The sequence below is a fragment of the Prinia subflava genome, chromosome 4 (assembly GCF_021018805.1).
Source record: "Prinia subflava isolate CZ2003 ecotype Zambia chromosome 4, Cam_Psub_1.2, whole genome shotgun sequence".
Lineage (NCBI taxonomy): Eukaryota > Metazoa > Chordata > Aves > Passeriformes > Cisticolidae > Prinia > Prinia subflava.
The window spans coordinates 32,405,551-32,426,167 of record NC_086250.1 but is presented as its reverse complement, the minus strand read 5'-3'; the positions used below and the strand labels follow the sequence as shown (position 1 = coordinate 32,426,167).

Here is a 20,617-nt window from a genome sequence, read left to right as displayed (position 1 = left end):
AAAAATCCAACCAAAAACCTACCAGAAAACCCACCCAAAAAACCAAACCAAAACCAAACCAAAACCAAAAAAAAAACCCAAACAAACAAGCAAACAAACAAAACCCCCAAAAAACCCCAAAATCCACAAAAACCCCCAAAACAAACAAACAAACAAAAAACCCAAAAAACCCCCACAAACAAATCAAAAACACACACACAAAAAACCAAAACAAACCAAAAAACCAAAACCAACAACAAAAAAAGCTACAAGTAGATTTTTGCTTTTAGTATTTTTTTTTTTTTGTGAAAATAATATCTTGGTCTTTAGTATCAGGGCTGCTAGTTTAGCACATTTGTACCATATTGCAAGAGTCATCCCTTGCTTTTCTGGCTTATTACCCCTTCCTCCCACTGCAAAAGCAGTGGTTATGCTTTGTGGTTTTGCTAAAATTTGCATATGGCTTAAATCACTTTCACTTGTTATGATCAAAATAAAGCTGTGAGTAGCCTGGGAGTGACTAAAAATGAAGGAATTTGCTGGTCAAAGCTGAAAGCCATAAAAATTTTGCTCTTGCAAGACCTCTATATTTATCTATGTTTCCTTCCATACTAACGAGCCAGACACTATGGATACTGGTGCTTCCATAGGATAATTCTGTGGAAGACAGAGATAGTGCTGAAGGCAGTCTTGCCCTGGATGTATTGCAGCTGTGTCAATTACCAACAGAGTGGGAACAGCCTTGCCCTCACAGCTATGGCTGTGATAGAAGTGAGTCAGTTGGAGTCTGCTGCCCATGCTTTGAGGGGGAAGGGACAGGAGGATGGGCAAGGGACAGAAAGGGTAAGACATTGTATGAGGGACAGACAGGGTCAGGTGGCTGTGCTGGGGGCAGGAAAGACTGAGCTGGAACTGCAGAATGAGGAGAGAAGAAGGAAAGAGCCAGAGCTGTGTGGAGCTGCCCATGGGAGGCTACATAGAAAAGGTATGAGAGACTTCTAGATAACAAGGTGCTGATGCTTGAAGCCCTTGTTGGTGTCAATTGTACCCCCTCCATCATAATTCCAATTCTTGTTTTGTCTTAATGCCAATATATGCTTAAAACCTTAGTCAGATCATAACCAAGAAGCAATTCCAGGTTAAGTGTAATCAATAATACTGGAAAACGTCCAAAAGGCAAACAATGAATTTACATTAAAAGGAAATATTGTGGTATCAAAAGTCTTCATATTGTCATATTTATTACTTTGTCTTCTCTCTTTCCTTGTATGTATGTTTGGGGGTGTTTTTTTTGTTTTTATACCATTAAAGATGTAAACCAGTCCTGCATATTTTCCATTACAGCAGCTTCCTTTCTGTGGTTTGAATAAGCAATCTTCAGGAATACATCTCTGGTGTCAAGAGTGCAGTGCTATTGAGACACTGAGAAGGTTGCAGTGTGTTGATAAGCTGCCTGATATCCCTGTTCACTGAAGGGAACCACCCAGCTGAATATCACCGAATTAGTACTCAGGCCCCATGGTGACCTTTGGTGTCTGTGCACTGGAGCTTTACCTTCACGGGAGAACCTCAAACACGCCTTGCCACTTCATTGTGCATAAGTCTCTGAGATATCACTTTGGCTTCCTTTGTAGTTTCTTTAAACTTAAATTAATATGACTGCCTACGCCAAAAAGCTACTGATACAGCGAGTAGGCTAAAAATCCTGCAAAATTAAAGTATAATTGTGGATTGCCAGGGAAGGTATGGGAGAGGGTGCGTGCCAACAGTGGCAAGATGGTATTTTGCAGACACTGCTTGGAAAAATTGCCCAAAAAGCAGCCTCTATTAAAAAAACTAACACATTATCCCTTGTGACCCCAAAATCATTCCCTGCCTTTATTTTCACTTCCTCAATCTCCCCTTCTGTTTCTGTTTGACAAATTCATAGCCACTGGAAGGATGAAACAGCTGCCTGAGATACCCCTGCACCTGTCAAAGGAGAGGATTCACTGTTATGATAGTTTATTTTTCTTTCTTTCTGTTCTTTTTGACAATGAGCAAGGATGCTCAGGATATGGGTTTTGTTGGAAATTTTTTTTGCTCAGTATGTAAAACATTCTGGGGCTTTCTGCAATATTTTAATTTTCATAAACAAATAAGTCAACAAAATACAGAAAAGAAAAGGAAAAAAAACAAGTGGAAATGGATTTTTTCCATTTTTTCCTTTATTTTTTGTCTTCTTGCCATATTATTTTATGTAGAAATTTGTTAATGATCTTATACCAGACTTATATTTTTTAAATACTTGAACTAATTCAACATATTTAACCAAAGAATCTAACTAATGCTTTAATTATTTTTTGTTAAAGAAATTGTTATTCTTACTATGTAGTATGTTAGATCCTTAAACAAATATATAGATTAGTTTAAATATTTTTAGAACTTGTTGTATGTGTGGAATTAACAGGAGTAGAAGTAATGTTTTGTAATGGACAATCAAATGTACAGCTATTGCACAGAGAGTTAGGTGCTTGAGTTGTGTGATCAATTTGCCCATTCAGATATTGTCCAATAGCACTGAAGTTGCATTAGAAGAGGAAGAGTTGGAATCCTTTTTACTCTTTTACAGGGTCTGATTGATTATGTTCTTAAAAATCTACAATGTCCTTAGTTGAACTTCACTGAGGATATAATTATAATGGTAAGAAGTCCCAAATAAAACCTCATAAAAGTATTACCTTTCCAGAATGATGAATAGGAAGGAAATTTCCCTTATTCTAACAATAATTTTAGGAACTAATTTTTCCAGACCAACAAGAAAATTGATCTTATTTCTACTTTTTCTCTTGGATTTCTGACCCAGAATTGACTGTGTAATCCTCTGCAATTAGCACCAGATTACAGATCTTTGCATCTATCTATACTATTAAAGAAAAATATTTTCATGATTCTGAAAGTACCTGCTACCTAATAAAATGAACAAACACTATCCAAAGTACAGAGAGCCATCTGAATCTGTAACAATTTGTTCATATTTACTCTTACTTATCCTCATCATTTAGACAGTGTAACACAAAGAACTAGTGGGAGCCAGACTTCATAGATTACTGTTGCTTCAGTCTAGCACTTTCCCTTATAATGACAAAAAGATCTGTATGTGAAAGTCTGCGTTCTCCTGAATTTTCTTTAGACATTTTAGTTTGTTGATTTGAATTTAAGTTTGGATTTTGTTACTTTAGTTCTTATCTAAATTTTAAAATTATTGTTATTTTTATATGTGCTTTTGTAGTTGTCAGGTAAGTTTGGAATATTAAGGCAAAATTGCCTCAAACCCTCTAAAAATTTGGGCTTCTCATGTCACTAATCACACAGAAAGTTAATAGTGAAATGCATGCTGTAATAGCTATTTTAAAAAAACTGAAAACTTTCTCTTTTAGAAAAACTTAGAGTAAAATAAGGAATATGTGTCATTATCCTTTAAATATGACTGAAAAAAGACAAAAGCTATTAAGATTTATAATTACTGAAACTGGATTTCCAGTTGGAGTAATTGCTATTTAAGAATATGGAAACATGTAAGAATACTTGAAAATGCTAGCTATTTTAGAAAATAATACAGGGATTTTTTTTAAAGCATTCTAACAGACATAATTTTTTTTTCAGATTTGCCTCTTCTATTGATTCTGCACTGGGACAATGCTGGTATTTCAATCAGCTGATGAAACTTAGTATTAGACATCGATATATACATGAGTACGGTGAACTACACATTACTGACAGAGATGGACCAGAAGCACTTCAAAATCATTTAAAGCAAACATCCACTGGCTGCCTCCAGGAACATAACCCCTTTATCATGGGTGTGACAGAAAATAAACAGGTCTTGCTGGATCCTTCCAAAAGATGGATTACTACTGGTGATATTCAGGCCACATTCATTAACTCCTCCATACCTGTGCACCAGAAGGAAAGTAGAGGAGATCAGAGAGTGAAGCAGAAGAGCACTGAATCTTGTATTAATTTCAGTGGGGAGAGCAAAGACAACAAAAACATGTCAGGCCAACCCACATTGCAACAGTCAGTGATAGTTGCAAGTGATGTGGGAAGAAATCTCCAGCACTTGGAGAATGATACAGAGAGGTAAGACAGATGTCAGGTTGCTTCCAAATCGATTATACAGGTAGACAATAGGAGTGAGGATCTTTTGCTTAAAACAGAGACAAGGCACTTGTAAGATAATATTTTTAAGCTTATTAGAAAATAAAGAGGTATATTCAAGTGTTACACACTAGAGTTCCAGATTAATAATTAAGAATCCTTTGTGGTATTCTCCTAGTCGTATATTAGGATATACATATTTATGTACTTTAAATAATGTTAAGACACCAGTTCAATGACACATACAGGGTTAGGAATGCAAATACTAAATGTTTTGCAGAAGCTTTGGAGGAGATTAACTAGAAACTAGTGTAGGATTTTTTTGCCAAAATTATTCATTAGACATTCAAGATTCATCTGTTTAAACTTTACAGTCGGCGCCATTCAGAAGGCAAGAGGAAAAATTGCTTAAATATACTATCCTAATCTTAGGCCAGACTTCTGTTCTTGTGATGACTGAAGAGCTAATGGCCTGCTTTGTTTTTGGTACTCCTCCAGCATGCCTTAACCTGCTTCTTAAAAGTAGAGGCAGGGGTGAGAGGCCAGTTCAACTTATGTGTCCCCAGATTTTCTCCTGCATGAAAGAGGCTGGTTTATTACCTCTTTGGAATGTATTTGCTGCTGATTTGTGTGATTCTGGATGGACAGACAAGGGAAACAGAAGCTGATTTTTTTGCAGTAAATCCTCAAGTATTGAGTTAGAACTTCATAAGAATTCAGTTTCAGAAACAGATGTTGTGAGAGCAGTATGACAAGCAAGCATGGCGGGTGTGCTGCTTTGAGCTGTTTAGGCTTATGGTAGACAGGAAACTGCTTAATAGGTATTTAAGGCACTAATAATTTGTCATAAAATTTATAATTAAGGAAGATCATGCAATTCATGATCATCTCTCAGAAAGCTGAAAGCAGGAATACATTAGTCTATTGCACGATAAAATGCTTCAAAAATTTTTTTGAAATGGTTAATTTAGTTTTTCATTAATGTTTTGAATGAATTTTTAAGTGTGTTTTTTTGAGAGATCTCCTCTAAACAGAATGCAAAACATTTTTTGTATTTGTCTTGACCTCTGAAGTGTGAATTTTTTTTTTTTTTTGATGACTAGTAGTCCTCTATTTAAATAGATTCACTACACAAGAAAAGAAATTACATAGAGATTGGAAACTTAGACGACATTTATTTAATATGCTATACAACTGAAATGAGTATTTTGTGGAGAAAAGAATTCCAAGATAGTAAAGTCACAATGCAGAACTGACATACTTCTCCATTGGTATGAATTACTTGAACATGTATTTAGAAATCTGAATCACTGAACAGATCTAAATAGTCTGTACTAAATGCTTGTTAAAAATGAGCAAATTAGAAAATGTAAACATACAACCAGTGGTCAGAAGTCTTAAAGGGTAAAAGCAGGCAAAAGTTGAAATTACAACTGTGTTTGTCCTGTCTGCTCCATTGAAAATACCTGTCTCATGCAGTTATCAATATTTATCCCTCTTTACTGCTTGGTGGTTTTGTTTGGTTGGTTTTTTTGGTTGGTTGGTTGGTTTTTTGTGTGTGTGTTTTGGATGGGAAGGTGTTTGATTGGCTTCATTTGGATTTTTTTTTTTTTTTTTTTTTTTTTTTTTTTTTTTTTTTTCTGTGTGTGTCTGTGTGGTCAGTGGAAATAAGTAGATCTGTCCAGTAGTTTATTTAGTCATTGTTATACCACTTCTGTTCCTAATCCTTCCTTTTAGGACTGTTCCTCTACTGTGATTATTCACAGAATAGAGCCCACCAGAGATTAGTCCTTAGATAACTGGATTCAGAAGTTATGTGATGTGAATATCCTCCAGAGTTTCTGAACATATATGTCACATCTGGATTGTAATTTCTTGTTTAGTGGTACAACTTTTCATTTGTCTCAAAGCACAGTGCTACATTTTATGGTTGAAGTTTGGCAGATATGATAATTCAGTTGTATTGGTGAGGCTATGTAAGTCATAAATGTATTTATTTCTCCATGAGACTACATATGGCAGCATCCTTGATCCAGTCCTTTTGGCGGCAGTACCATCCTCAGAGGAAAAATGACTGCAATAAAACAGAGAATCATCAGTTTGTAGAAGCTTTGAGACAGAAACATGAAGCTGCCACAGTAATCCAGGTTGGTTTATGGTGTGTGCTTCTTTTGTAAGTTTAATAACAAAAAAATATCTTTCTAGTTTTGTGTAATTGTAATCTTCTATTTTTGCTTATTATCTTATTAAGTTTCATAATTAAACATTTTTGTTTGATTTAATCAGCATAAACTTGGTGTTTCTAAAACAGATGCTTCTTTACAAAAAGCTTTATAGAAACATAAAAATATTTTCCCTTTTCTTCACTATGCATTTCCCTGAATTATTTTTACTTGATTTAATTCTAATATTATGCTTAAGAAATACCGTGCCCATGTTCTTACTGGGGCCTGTCTATGCTATGAAACTGATGGGTGCTGTGTTACTAATGTGTTGTGTCTGATATCTAATAATAAATAATCTTCCTGTCTCTTCTATCCTACTTATCCATTTCTTTCCTTCTCTTCCCATCTCCAAAGCCCAGAGTTGCTTTATCTGTATTGTCCTTGGGTACAGACCACAGCCTAGCCTATAGTAGATACTGAGCTAATAGCAGTTAAACAGAATGGATTACCATGGGCAAGAGTTAAAGTCCATGCTTTGATTCTGTTTAGTTTGGGAACCAGTATTTGCCTGCCAAGTCGACAAAGTTCATGGGGTTATTTTCTACATTTTGAAGCAAGTCACCTCCGTCGATTTCATATTTCAAGTTAACTTGGAAATATTCCATAGAGTAATATGCATATACAAATTTCAAAAGTGACAAAGTGATCTAGAAGCAAACATTTCTTATTGGAGTATAATGTAGCTAGAATATTAACAGTTGATTCCCATAAACTTATTTAATCCATTTTTGAACTTATTTATTTGACCTCTACTATACATTAAAGTGGTGCATTTAACAAATCTATAAAGTGATTAATATGTGCTTCCTTTCATTTGTTTCAAACGTGGTAATTCTCAAAGCGAGTATGAAAATAAAAGTAATTTATTATTTATCTTCTGTGCATATTACAGATATTTAGATCTCTCATACATCCATTCTTACATCCAATTTTTGTAAATAAAACTTTAGTCTGTTTAGTCTCTTTTCACATTTCTCTGTAATTCTCCTTTTGTTCCTCACTGAACCCTTGCCACAATCTGTTATAATCTTTTTTAAAGAAGCAACAAGAACTGAATTCTGTATGTAGATATAGGATGCATTTGTACAGTAAGAATTTTTAAAATTTTGTTTCTTAAAAACTACTACATGTAATTTTTCTTTTTGATCATGACAGAGCACTGACCTGGTGCTTTCACAGATGTCTGTTAGCAGCTGCCTCACAATTTAGCCTTCTGCATATATCATTAGGATTGCTTTTCTCCTTTTCTCTTGTAAAATTTCCTAATTGTCTTTGTTGAATGAAATATATTTGTCATTCAATCTCTCAGTAATATCAGGATATTTCAACTGGATGCTTATGAGTGTCAGTAGAAAAATAACAACAATGAAATTATAAAAAGGCATCTCTAAAACATTTTGTCATTTTATAATAATCAGGAAATATGTGTGTAAAATAGTAACATTTTCAATAATTTATGTAGTTGGACAAATTTTTTCTAAAAATTAATAATCTAATTAATAATCTAATTAAGCTAATTAGTAATCTAATTAATAATTGAATGGCAGAGCCATTAAATGTGTGCAACATCACTTCTTTTACGACAGTGAGAATATTTTGCATGGTTTTTTTAACACTTAGAGCGTCTTAAAGTCTAATGATTTCAAATACTGATTTCCTGGGAAGTTGCTTGTAATACAGTTTTCTTAATTTCATCTGTCTCATTTTGATCTCTGAAGTGTTTTTACTGGACATGATTCTGTGCTTGGCACGTGTTCCTAACACCCTTCCTAGTTTTCTAGCACTTTAATTCCTAATGTTCTCCTTTTTCTTAGAGATGATTATGCTTACTGGTAATCTTTTGTTTAAATGAAGATCTTAGACACTTAAGAAAGAGTAACTGACCTAGGTCAATTACACGAGATGCCTCCAAGAGTTGCTACTTGTAAACCATAAGACATTTAGTACATCTGTATTTTTATTCTCAGTAATTTGAAATTTGGCACTCAGATTTTTCTTATGTAGCCTTTCCTTTCAGTTTATAATAGTCCCTGAAGGAATTGTCAAATAATTAATTAGTTGACCCAGGTTTGTAGTTGAGGGAGTTGCAGGATTCCTTTCTGCTTACTTGTGGAGAGCCTCTTGAGTACTCTAAGCTTTAGACATATGCTGGCATTTAATTTGTCTTGTAGTTTTAAATGTCACATAAAGTTCAAAAAACAGATCATTGAGCTATTAAACAAAGGCCCAAGATGTTTTATCTTCCTAATGGGATAACATAGAGAATCTGGATTTGGGTTTGATCTATGGCTATGTATAACATGCTTTAAATTTTTTGTTTAGGCATTTTGGAAGGGTTTTCTTTTGCGAAAGAAACTGGCCAGTGCTCTTGCAGATGTTAAAAGTGATGAAGTGGAAGACGAATATGAAGAAATAAATGTGGATGCTTTCACATTTTCTGAAGTAAGCACAGTAATTAGCATAAAGTATTCACTATCCTTCTTAAGCAATCATGTAGGTGTTGGAAATAAAAATGGAAAGCACTACCAAGGCTAGAATTAACATGTTGAATGTCCAGAAAAAAAGAAGCATTTCTTATTTATAGCTGATTTAAATGTATTTCTCTTGGATTAACTGCGTTCTGCTCTTTAAGATGCTCTGGTACTTACTGTGCTGTTTGTGTCACACCCACGGTAGAATGCCATATATTTTTACAGCTAAAGGATAATCTAATGAGAATAAGTTCCTTTTGTTCCAAAATGTTTACCTTTTCAGTATTTCAGGAACAAATTATAATTTCAGTAATATGTGTATTTTGTTCATTTTCATGCTAGAATGAGATCAATTTAGAAAGTACTACAGCTATGATGTATTCCAATAAAAAGAACATATCCCCAAAGCAAAAGGTGAAGCAGGGTTATTATTGTATGTTTAGTGTGCTAAAAAGATCAGAGGTTTAAACACAGTAGTAAAGTATGAAGAGAAGTATGCTTAAATCAGAAAAAGAAGCCCAAACCTCACACTTAGCAGCTCTGTTATGCCAAATAACCAGAAATTATTACTAGTTATTTTTAACAAGTTATATAGAGTTAGAAATATTCTTTCAGTTTCAAAAGGATTGGAATTTAATGAGAAGCTTCCATTCTAGAGAAATAAGAGTGGGCTCCAGAGGAATTTGAGGAATAACATGACATTCAAAACTGAATTTAGCAATATTTAGGTAAAAAATAAAATGTGTCTATGGGATCAATATTGTTATTCAGTAAACAAGAAAAAAGAATTTTTAAAGATTTTTTTCTTTATCGCCTCAAAAGACCATCTATATGGAAAGTTCTAGACCCAGCATGAATATTAAATACTAAGGCAGCTGTTGATGAGTCTGGAGAACTGCTTTCTCTAATTGTTCACATTCATTGGCTGCCTTTTTTTTTTTTCTTCTTTTTTTTTTCTTCTTTTTTTTTTCCTTTTTTTTTCTTTTTTAGTGCTTTGAGGTAAAACAAAGAAAACTAACAGCAGTGTGGCCTTTTGAGACCTAAGAGGATATAACTAAGATTTTTTTCATGAACCCTTGTTTCTGAATGTGCTTATTCAGCTGCTGTGTCTTTGCAAGAGCCATTTATCAGTATTCCATTGTAATGTTGCTAAGGAGATTGATGCAATAACCCTGCTACTGGCAGGACTAGGTCCCATTTATAATTAGGTGTTTGTATGGATCATGGAGTTATGAACTCAAGTATGCTGTTGGTTGGTGCAATGCAGTTTAAAGTTGATCAGTCTTTGATCATCTGTTACGAGGCTTCTTTTGCCAGCTCCTCCCCAAAGAAAATAGCTGGGCTTTCTACAAAATTATTACCAATGAGTTGGTGACTTAGGGTAATTATATTTTTTCTTCTCCTTTTTAGCAACTATTTTAAGGTAGATTTTCAGAATTACTGCTTTATTTAAAAGCATACAAAAGGTTTGAGGCAGAAGTTCCAAGAATCGTTTGGTAGACGGGAAATGTGTATGTGTAAACACAGAGATCTGGCTTAAATTTTAGGGTTTTTTTTCATTTTAATTTGAAATACATATACAAAACAGTTTCATTAGTTGATGTTCTCTGATCCCTGGCTTCTTTCTAAAATAATAAAAAGCAGAATGTTGAAGGTTTTATTTCTTCACATGGGAAGGAAGTATCTGTTCGTATATTAAAGAAGAAAAATATCCTGTTTTGAACTAATCAGCCAGTAGGCCAGAGTTTTACACACAGTAATTCAGTTGAGCCATTCTTGTTTCTCTCTGTCTGGCCCAAATAACCCTGTCATGTTTGGTTTTGGGGTTTTTTAATGTCTTAACTGAATACTACACAGGCAATTTTGTTCCATCTTTCTTTCTACAAGACAATTGCATTCAGGCAGGTGTTCCTGAGGTCAGGGACAAAAGGAAGGGATGGAGAAGGCAGAATAAAGAAATCCAGCTGCTGTATCACCTTCTGGTGATAGTGTTGCCACACTTTATTTTTGGTTTTCTTTTTTTTTTTTCTTTTTCTTTTGTTTCTTTCTCTTTCTCTTTTTCTCTTTTTCTCTTTTTCTCTTTTTCTCTTTTTCTTTTTCTTTTTCTTTTTCTTTTTCTTTTTCTTTTTCTTTTTCTTTTTCTTTTTCTTTCTCTTTCTCTTTCTCTTTCTCTTTCTCTTTCTCTTTCTCTTTCTCTTTCTCTTTCTCTTTCTCTTTCTCTTTCTCTTTCTCTTTCTCTTTCTCTTTCTCTTTCTCTTTCTCTTTCTCTTTCTCTTTCTCTTTCTCTTTCTCTTTCTCTTTCTCTTTCTCTTTCTCTTTCTCTTTCTCTTTCTCTTTTCTCTTTCTCTTTCTCTTTCTCTTTCTCTTTCTCTTTTTTTCTTTCTCTTTTTTTCTTTCTCTTTTTTTCTTTCTCTTTTTCTTTTTCTCTTTTTCTTTTTCTTTTTTCCAAATTATCACTGAGTTTATCAGGAATGAAATAAAACATGGATTTAGGGAGAAGTTCTCAGAAAGTGTTTAGGTTCAGGTGATGACAGGTGAACCATGAGCTGACATTTCAATTTGCACATCAGGCTCAAGGCTGAACTGTGGACTGATGTCAAATAAGTTACTTCTTGTAATAAAAAACATAACAACATCTGTTCTCTACAGAGCAGTGTATATGATAAATTTACAGTGTATATGTCTGTGAAGTATTTTTTTCTCAGTGAATGAAGATTACAACATTCAACATTGATGACTGTAATTAGAATGATACCCTGCAATATTTGTCTTTCTTTTTTTAATCTGTTGTCTGTGCTGAAGAGTTGATTTTGAGAAATGTGTGGCATAACTACATAACCATACTGGGCATGCCCTCTGCTGTGTCTAGCCCAGACTAGCTACTCATTACTAGGTTGTCTGTTTCCATGTGTGTGGCTGTGTCATTCTCTGCAGTTGGGTAATATCAAATCATGTGGACTTACTACTTCTGGAGAAACAAGCAGCAGAAACTTGGAACAGTCAATACTTCCTATTCCTTCCTTTCTGGTCTCAGTGTTTTATAGCAAAGTGCTGAAGCAGAGCCAAATAATAACACATGGTATCAGTGGCTATCTGTTGTGTCTCAAACAAGGTGTAGGGAGGAGTACATATTACTAGGCTAAGAGATCCCATATTCTAGGGTTTGAAGGAAGAGAAAAATATTTGGATACCATTTTGTACTGCAGATTTCAGTGTATAGGGTGAGTGAAATGAGAGAGAAGTGCAGAAAAAACCTTTCCTTATTGGAAACTGATACAAATGACATAAATCTTGTCTAAAAGCATTTTGAATAGTTCATTATTTTGTGTTGTGGTAGTTTAGATTTTTCTTATACTGTTATATAGGTTTCAGTCATGATTTTATTTGCTGTTATCTAACATTCTACAAAATCGCTACTGTGCAAGCACCTATCTAAACCGTTTGTAAATATCACAGAGTAATAAGTCATTAGACATCAGTCTTCACAAAAAAAAAGTTTAATATCTTCATTTTAAACTCAGTGTACCCAATGTTCCATAGAAGGCAAGACTGTGAAACAGCATGCGGGGAACCCTAGTCTTTGACAAAGACCTTCATTTATGCTCATTGAAAAATAGTATGTTTTTAGTACAAGTTAAACACTGCATCATATGAAAAATGGATTGCATGTGATTGGGCTAGAGGAATGGGCTTCATCTTTCTAGTAATAGCATGAATACCAGTCATTTCACCTGAACCATTTCTGATACCTTCTTGTATTCATATCAGCTCCCATATGTTGCCAAAGCCGTTCAGAGGCAATTGATGGCAGTAGTGTTTTGTGTCTGTTTGGTTGTGTGATGTCAGGCTGTCCCAGATGACATGAAAGATCTGGCCAACAGATGTTTCACAAAGTATGAGCCTGGTATTTAGTGATAGCTTCACATCTTTCATGTGGACTTTGGAGAATTCCAGCCTACATGCTCGAGAAGGCTGATCTTAAGGCAACCTTTCATCAGCAGTCCATCCATGTAGCACATGATCTACAAGGCAGAGCTCACTTTACCTCTGGTGGATGAAATCTGACAGCACATTCGCTTGACACAGCTCTTAATTCTGTACCATCTAAATATCAGTGTTTTTGTTTTCTTGATGTAAATATGATGTGAGCCAAATGCAAAATGTCTAAACTTGCCAAGGTGTCAGACAGCTGAAGAAATTAAATATGATGAGTTTTTATACAATTCTTTACCCTGAGCAATGACCACTGAATAAATTACTGTTTTCCTACACTGAATAAACATATAGACACATCTTATACTCATCAAGAGAAATATAAATATTGATGATTACATGGCACACCGAGTAAATACTCTATTTTAAAAACTTCATTTTTAATTTAATTTAAATCACTTCAGTCATAATTTTTGAAAAAGAAAGTCACTTTATAAGTTGCAACCAAGTTATCAAGAAATCCATCACTGCTTTGTTCATCAAAAGAGATAACACATTTGCCTTGAGACAGTATTGCTCTTTTTCTGAGCTTGATTATGTAGATTTTTTAAATTCAAGTCCTTTTGACTGCTTTTGAAATTTTTGTTCAGGAGTTTCCCTTTTTTTTTGTTTTTGTTTTTGTTTTTGTTTGCATATACACACTCAGACACATAGCCATTCCTAATTTTTTGCTTGCCTTCCACAACACATAGGTAGCAGTTTTATTTTTCTTTTGATTTTTCCTTTTCTGAGGGGTGGGAAGAATAAGAACTAGCTTATGTGTGCTAACTCTTAATAAGTAAACAGTAATTAGAAAAAGAATTTCCTCATATCTCCCATCTTTAATTTTCTTATCACATATCCAAACTAGACCCATATGATGTGTTTTGTTTTCTTTTCTGATAATCTTTCATAATGTGGTTTGTCTCAGACTGAGAGCTTATGATTGTGAGCTTGTGACAATGATTGCTGTTTCCTGGCTAGTGCCAGGAAATAAGTGTAGCCCATGGATTAGAAGGTCCCCATAACATTTCTTGTGTCTTGACTCTCTTATGTAAGTCTAGCTCCTGTAATTCCTTATAAATGTTAGATCAGCATCCAGCTTTTCTGTGTTGCATGCTGCAAAGGATATGATCCTTTTTCCATCAAATTTCATGTAAAGCTAAAATGTTGTAGAAAAGCAAAAAAAGTGTGTTGAAAATTTCATTAGATACATACTCTTCTTTTAAAAGGAGGAAAAAACTCTCTCCTAAGCAATATATTGGATATCAATCATTTTGCCATGAGTATTTATCAATAATCTCTTGGTAAATTCCTGTTGCTTCAGCTGCTGTAGTAGTGGATTGCATGCCATTCATAGTCTGTGGCAGCTGCAGATGCATGAAGCTTCTACCTTTTTCAGTAGTGCTGCTTATCTCATTTTCTAGTTGTCTCAGATATTCTGGGCTTAGAACAAGGTAGTTGCAGTCAGTACCTGCAAAAATAAACACAACTACACTCCTAAAGGCTGTCACTAACACTCCAGCTTCACAGCTCATGCAGGATAGGCCCTGGTTGCTTTCTGGCCTTCGACCATGAGATCTCAGTTCTTCCTACCACCTGGAATGCTGGTAATTTTTAAAGAAAACCTATCTTCATCACTTGTCTCTATCTGATTCTTGGTTAAAGAGTCAGATTCAAATAAATGCTTCCCAAAGGAAAGCCTACTAGTGATGCATGGCTCTACAGATATAATTTGGAAGCTGTATGTAGCAAATGGTGTAGTATTTTTCTAAATTACATTTAGCTTCTATGACATACCAAAGGATAGTGATATCATTAACTGTAATTCCTAGTCTTCTATCTCTAAAGACAAAGTCAAGCATCAGAATTGAATAAGCATGGCAAGCAATGGAAAAAATGTATGTAAGTGGAAAAAAAAAGCTTTAGTTCTTTGATGTTTCGACTCACTATTGTAGCCTCAAAGGAAAATTGTTCTAAGCAAAAAGCACCATTATAAATGGAAGCAATAATACAATCATAAGTTCTTCTTAATGAGTACATCTTCATCTGGAGTCTCTTGAAAGCTGAGCTAAGGATTTCTAATCATTGAATATATCTTCCCTAAGTTCTTAAATTTTTGTGTAATGTTGAAACTGATGTTTTGGTATATATATAGATTGTGTTTAAAATACCTAGTTAAATGTCTAATATTTACCATGTTCACAGACAATGATTTCCTTTAAAAAAGATTTTTTTAGTAGTCCCTATTTACAAATTTCAGAAGCTAACCTATTTGATTTGTCTTAGAGAAACCACTGATTCAAGGAATATAGTTATTGAGTTAAATTGCAGTTCTTATGGAGGAACTGAAGAGGAACATGAGATGTTAGCTTTTGTGATTCTCTGTACTTAAATCTCTGCATGTCTCATTGCCTGGAGCTTGAAATCCTTTGGTTTTAGAAGAAAGCAGATGTTATCCAACTGCAGCACAGCTCAACTCCCCTGAAGAGATTCAAGTCCAAGGGAACAAATAGGACACACCCAAGGGGGTTGAACAAGCTGCCTGATGTCATTTTGAGGTTACTTTATAATCTTTGAAAGATAACAGCAACTAAGGAGGTTACTTGTAGCTGGAAAAGGGTGGACATTGCACCCATCTTCAGAAAATTGAAGAAGATACAGAGAACTAGAAGCCGTCGAGACTTTCTGGAAATGCTTGGAGTAAATTCATTCAGAAGCCATTTCTAAACCCATGAAACAAGGTGATTGTGAGATTCTAGCATGGGTTTACTGAGGAGTCATCACCTTCATTGTTTTCTGTCACAAGGTGACAGGCACTATGAATAAGGGGAGTGCAGTGCATATTATATGCCTTTATTTTAACAAGGCTGTTGACTGTCTCCCAGAGTCTTATTCCCAAAATTTATTGAGATATGGGCTAGAAAAGTAGACAATAAGATCACCAGCAGCTTGACTGCACTACCACATGTGAATAATAGTGTTTTATGGTGCAAAAATACACAGCCATAATTACTGGTGGACAGTAATTAATGGAGTCCATCATGGATGGTAGGACCAAAATAGTAAAAAAATTTATTTAGCTACGTCTGTGATAGAACAGAATGCCACCTCCAGTGTGCAGATGACACTGTATTGAAGAGCAGTGGTTGGCATGCTGGAGGATCAGGGTGTTCTTTGCAGCAGCTTGCACAAGCTAGGTAGACAGGCTGACCAGAGCTCCATAATGTTCAGCAAGAGCGAGTGCAAAGTCCAGTATATGAGCAGTACTGTTAGCCAGGGTCTGACTTTGTAGGAAGCAGTCACACAGAAAAGGATGGGCAGCCATAATGGACTTTTCATGCAATGCTTTAGTTTTTAACAGTGTAAACAAAAAACCTGAAACACCTCATATGCTATAATATAGTCTTAATTTAGCTAGTAACTATTTATGTCTAGTTTGTCCTAGAATAGAGTGCGCTAAGGAATCCTAAATGCTAAATACTGTCTTACTGCTCACTTTAGTATTTTTTGGCATGAAAAATACTTTAAAACTTTTTTTTATATGGATATTGGAGTAGCTACTGATCATTTCATAAATCAGGAAAACATCCCAAAAAATTAGCTTCTTTCCAAAGAGTGTCATTACATGGCCTGAAAGATTTAAGTTGTTGAGAATATAGGTATGAATGAACAAATTTCAACTTGCAGATTCATTTGTGGATAATTTATTTCAAATAGAAGAGACAATGCTAGAGACATATAAGGAAGACAGTATAAAAGAAGCTGAGAGATGATTTAGACATACCTCTTTAGAATTAAGGTTTTTGTAGTGCAATTAGAGGTTTGTAAACATAAATTTCAAAAAATCTATGTTTGTAACTTAGCCCTTCTTTGCTCTTTAGCTTCCAAATCCTTTTTTTTTTTTTTTTTTTTTTTGTTCTTGTTTCTGAAATAGGGACTTTTAAGCAAAAAGGAAAAGTTGTCTTGAAGTTGAATCTACTCTTTCATGACCTGAACTTTGAAACATGTTAAAGGTTAAATGACTATAAAACTTGTGACTAGTCTATTTTTTATTACCCTGTCCTTCTGCATAACTTCCCTTCTATAGACAAAACTGTGAGCTGAAGCACAGCTTTCTTTTCTATTGTGTTTTAGTATTCATTATCTAAGCGGGTAGAACATTTTGGGTTATATTCCTTCAAAATTCCTTGAATGCACAGTATTTAAGGGGTAGGGTTGAGGGGTTCCTTGGCTGCTTTGGTTTTTTAAGTTTTTACCTCACTGGCACTTGAAAGTTTTGTTTCCTTGTTTTCATGGAAGTAAAACTTGGGAAAAGGTTTATAGAGACATAGCAGCAAAAATTTGTGTCATGTGCCAGAGTCAGAGAGGGGAAGTCCTGAAGATTCTTGTCGTTTTAATGGGGAAAAACTGTATCTGGGGTCTTGGACCCATTTTGTGAGGTGGCTTGAAGGTTCCAGGAGCTTGATGTTTGTTGAGATTGGTGGAGGTTTATTTCTCAAAAGATTTTTCAAGCATACGTTTTTGATGCTTACTTGAGTCATGCCTAACCTCTGAAGTTGAAATTACCATTACCCATCTGTATTTCTTATTCCTGTATTCAGAGAAAGGACAAAGAGCTTCCTTTGAATGCTGTCAGGCATAAGACAAAAATGCATTTTTAGAAAAGTTTAGGTCGCATAGGTTGTGAATGACTGACATGAACTACAATAAGATTCAGGCTTTTGGAGAGTTAATTATGTATGAAGATGTTCAACCTTTTATTTGAAAGAAAACTTCTGTGGTCCTTGAAGTTTTCATTGTTCATTTATTATTCCATAATAAATTCTTCTCATTTTATTTGCATTTTTGTAGAGCAAGCACATTGGTACATGTATTAAATGTAAATATATACATATATATGTATATGCATTAAAATTTTAGAAAAGAGCTGATTTTCTAAGCTCATTAAAAAGTTAGGAAAAATTACATTTGGAGAAGACATTCTAGAATAAAATTTTCTTTAATATTTTTGTGAACAGAATGTGATTTTTCCAGTAATCATGAATATATCCTTCTTAGCAATGGACAACTCTCTATGTCTTCTCCTTTTCCTACAAGAATGTATTCTAATAATTAACCAGTAAGTCTATAAAATCTCTTGAGGTCAATTAATCTTTGCAATGTTTCTCTGGAATTCATGTGATACTCACTACTTTTTTTGGCTTGGAACTGTTTGGTTTTAGCAGCTATAAGAGTGCAGCTGTACCCAGATTTCTTTTCTTATGCATATACATTGTCTTATATAAAGACAGGGTTGAAAAGGAAGCATTGCCAAAGGTTAAAATAACCTTTATTAGAGTGCTAACCTATTTTATCTTCAGCACATAAAATATGTGAAAAATACTGGAAGACAAACTCAGAGAAAAGGACTATTTTTCCTACTACTTGAAGTCCAGATATTTTCTGTAAAATGTTTATACTCTAAGCTATCTAATTAAAAGGATTTTACAAATTTTTATAGAATATGGTTAAATGCATTTACATCTAGATTTAAAATGGCAGGGTTTAGACTGAATTTTTGTAGTACTATAAGTGGAATAATATTGGAGCTAACAGAAGATTCAGTTGAGGATGTTCATATCTGACATTTTCTTAGCTTTGGAAGTTATATATAAAGTCTGGATCTAAACTGATGTTTAACTTCTTAACATTGAACTAAGCTTTACACATGAACTTGAGTTTCACAGAAAAACTAGTCCACAGAGTAATCTGATTCCTCAAAGGACTGGATGAAAGAAAAGGCTAAATACACAAATATATTCAGATCTTTAATTTCAAAGGAAGTTTTCAATCACAGTCTATCAACAATATACAAAAGAGCATAGAAAAATGATCTGGTTCTTCTGTTGCAGCTGTAAGAGCTAAGAAATTCATGATTTCTTAAGAAATTTGTTAAAACTTATTTAGAATTTGAGAGCAGAAATTCCCAGCAAGTAGTCAGGACTTGACAGAAATAAGTTTAATTTAAAAAGAAATGAAATATGTTGCCCTGGATTAGCATGATACTTAAATGAAATATCCTACAGAGCAAAATATGTTTGCCAGGAACCACGAGAGAAAGTTACAGCTTTCTGCCAGATGAAAGACAGTTCAGTGGTCTGGCTGTGTGTATCCAGAGTGTTAACCTTCAGTATAAGATCCTTCTGCCTCACCACGCCCCCTCCCAGTCTAAGCACGTATTTAACCTACTCTATGTTTAATATCAGGAAAAGTAGTTCTTCATGTGGAGTGTATTGCCCCAAAAGAATTTTTGTAAGTGTGTTTAAAATAGTCATAGAATGATGTCAAAGGTTCTGCCTTTCATTTGTCTTTGCTTTTACCACCTTTATTGACTTTCAGCGAATAAGACTTTACCTGCACTATTCAAACATACTCATTAAAAACTAGAAATTAAGGATATCAATCAGAAAAACTTTATTCAAATTTGTATTCTATAGAGAGGACTAATGGAAAGATTCATTCTGATTCATTTATGTGTTTACTCTGATTCATAGTATTCTTATTGAAAATAAAATTGAATGTGGAGAGGGCAGATAGTCTGTAACATCTGGTTGAAAAAGGGTCATTCTTCCTAAGGATGATGCTAATGGCCTAGCTCACAGAGGGTAGCAGAAGTACAGGAAAACATGTTGGATAAAACCAGGCAGGTGAACTGGATGAAGGGTGAATCTTTTTTCAAAGCAGAGGATTCCACACACTATTTCTATTAAATTCTAAAGTGGAAATATTGTTTCTAATGGAAGATCCTTTTTCCCTTGCCATTATTCCTGTTAGGTTGTAAGGATCAGGAGCTAGTCATTACTCGTAGTTCACGGTGTGTTTTTGGTGTTAGCTTTCTTCTGCCTGTCTGTATTGTTGGGAAGTTTACTTGTTTTTATCTTAAAATACTATATAGATAAATGCACTACATAAATATCAATTTTTTTTCCCTGACTATACTGTTGCTCTTCTGAAAACAGTGAATGAGTCAATGAGGAGATGAAAGAACAAAGAGGTATAGAGTGTTCATTTTCCCTGAATTTCAAAGATAGTTTCACTGTTTTCTTAGGTGGTAATTCTGAGGTCCACCACACTTGGAAACCTGGGGTAGCTTCAGCTCCTGTGGTTTACAACATGATGCCCTTTTGAAGTTCATCTACACCGCTTCAGCAGTTACATCCTATGCGTCATATACAAGATTTGCATTCTTTATAGATTGGCATAGAGATGATGTGGCAAACCGGCTGACTAGATATTTACATTTTTCATTAGAAATTAGAGTACTGTTTGAGAGTGAGGAATATTTCCCTAGATTTTAGCAGAGTCCTTAAACCACCAGTTTCCAAGGTCTAAAAGAATGCACTAAAGGAAGGATTGTCCTCATCACATCCAACTTTTTTTCATTCTTTCCATAAGCAACTGCTACTGAACTCTTCTGGAAGCAGAGTACTGATGTAGATGGATATTTGCTCAGACCAGAACAGAGTTGTTAGATGTCAAATGCTGGCCTTTCTTTTCAGCCTGTATTGTTAATGCCTTTTTGCATCCTCTGCTTCAAACCATAGTGCAGTTTCAGGAATTGGTTTGGTTTCTATTATGCTCTTGTGATCCTCCTTGATCTCAGAGAGATGAAAGGCAATATGTGATGGCATTATTCACAGCTTGGACAGTTACTTGTGGAAGTGCTTCAAAGCTGAGTGTAAGTTTGACACTGTCCTGAGAACTATTTTTTGTTCATGGTAAATATGGCTCAGAACAGCCCTAATGACATGTAGTCACGATATATTATAAAAAAGTATTTAGCCCTAG

General features: G+C 34.5%; 1 protein-coding gene across 8 annotated transcripts in view; it reads left to right on the top strand.

Annotated features, from left to right (window-relative positions):
- Positions 1-20,617, top strand: part of LRRIQ1 (leucine rich repeats and IQ motif containing 1) — a 110,076-nt gene that overhangs the window by 29,797 nt on the left and 59,662 nt on the right. For 7 of the 8 annotated variants that reach the window (XM_063396383.1, XM_063396384.1, XM_063396380.1 and 4 more), the window contains 3 exons: positions 3,625-4,101; positions 6,128-6,266; positions 8,667-8,786. In XM_063396383.1, the coding sequence (XP_063252453.1) occupies positions 3,625-4,101; positions 6,128-6,266; positions 8,667-8,786 (736 nt within the window). The remainder of the gene's footprint in view (positions 1-3,624; positions 4,102-6,127; positions 6,267-8,666; positions 8,787-20,617) is intronic. The other variant, XM_063396382.1, reaches the window with a different exon arrangement.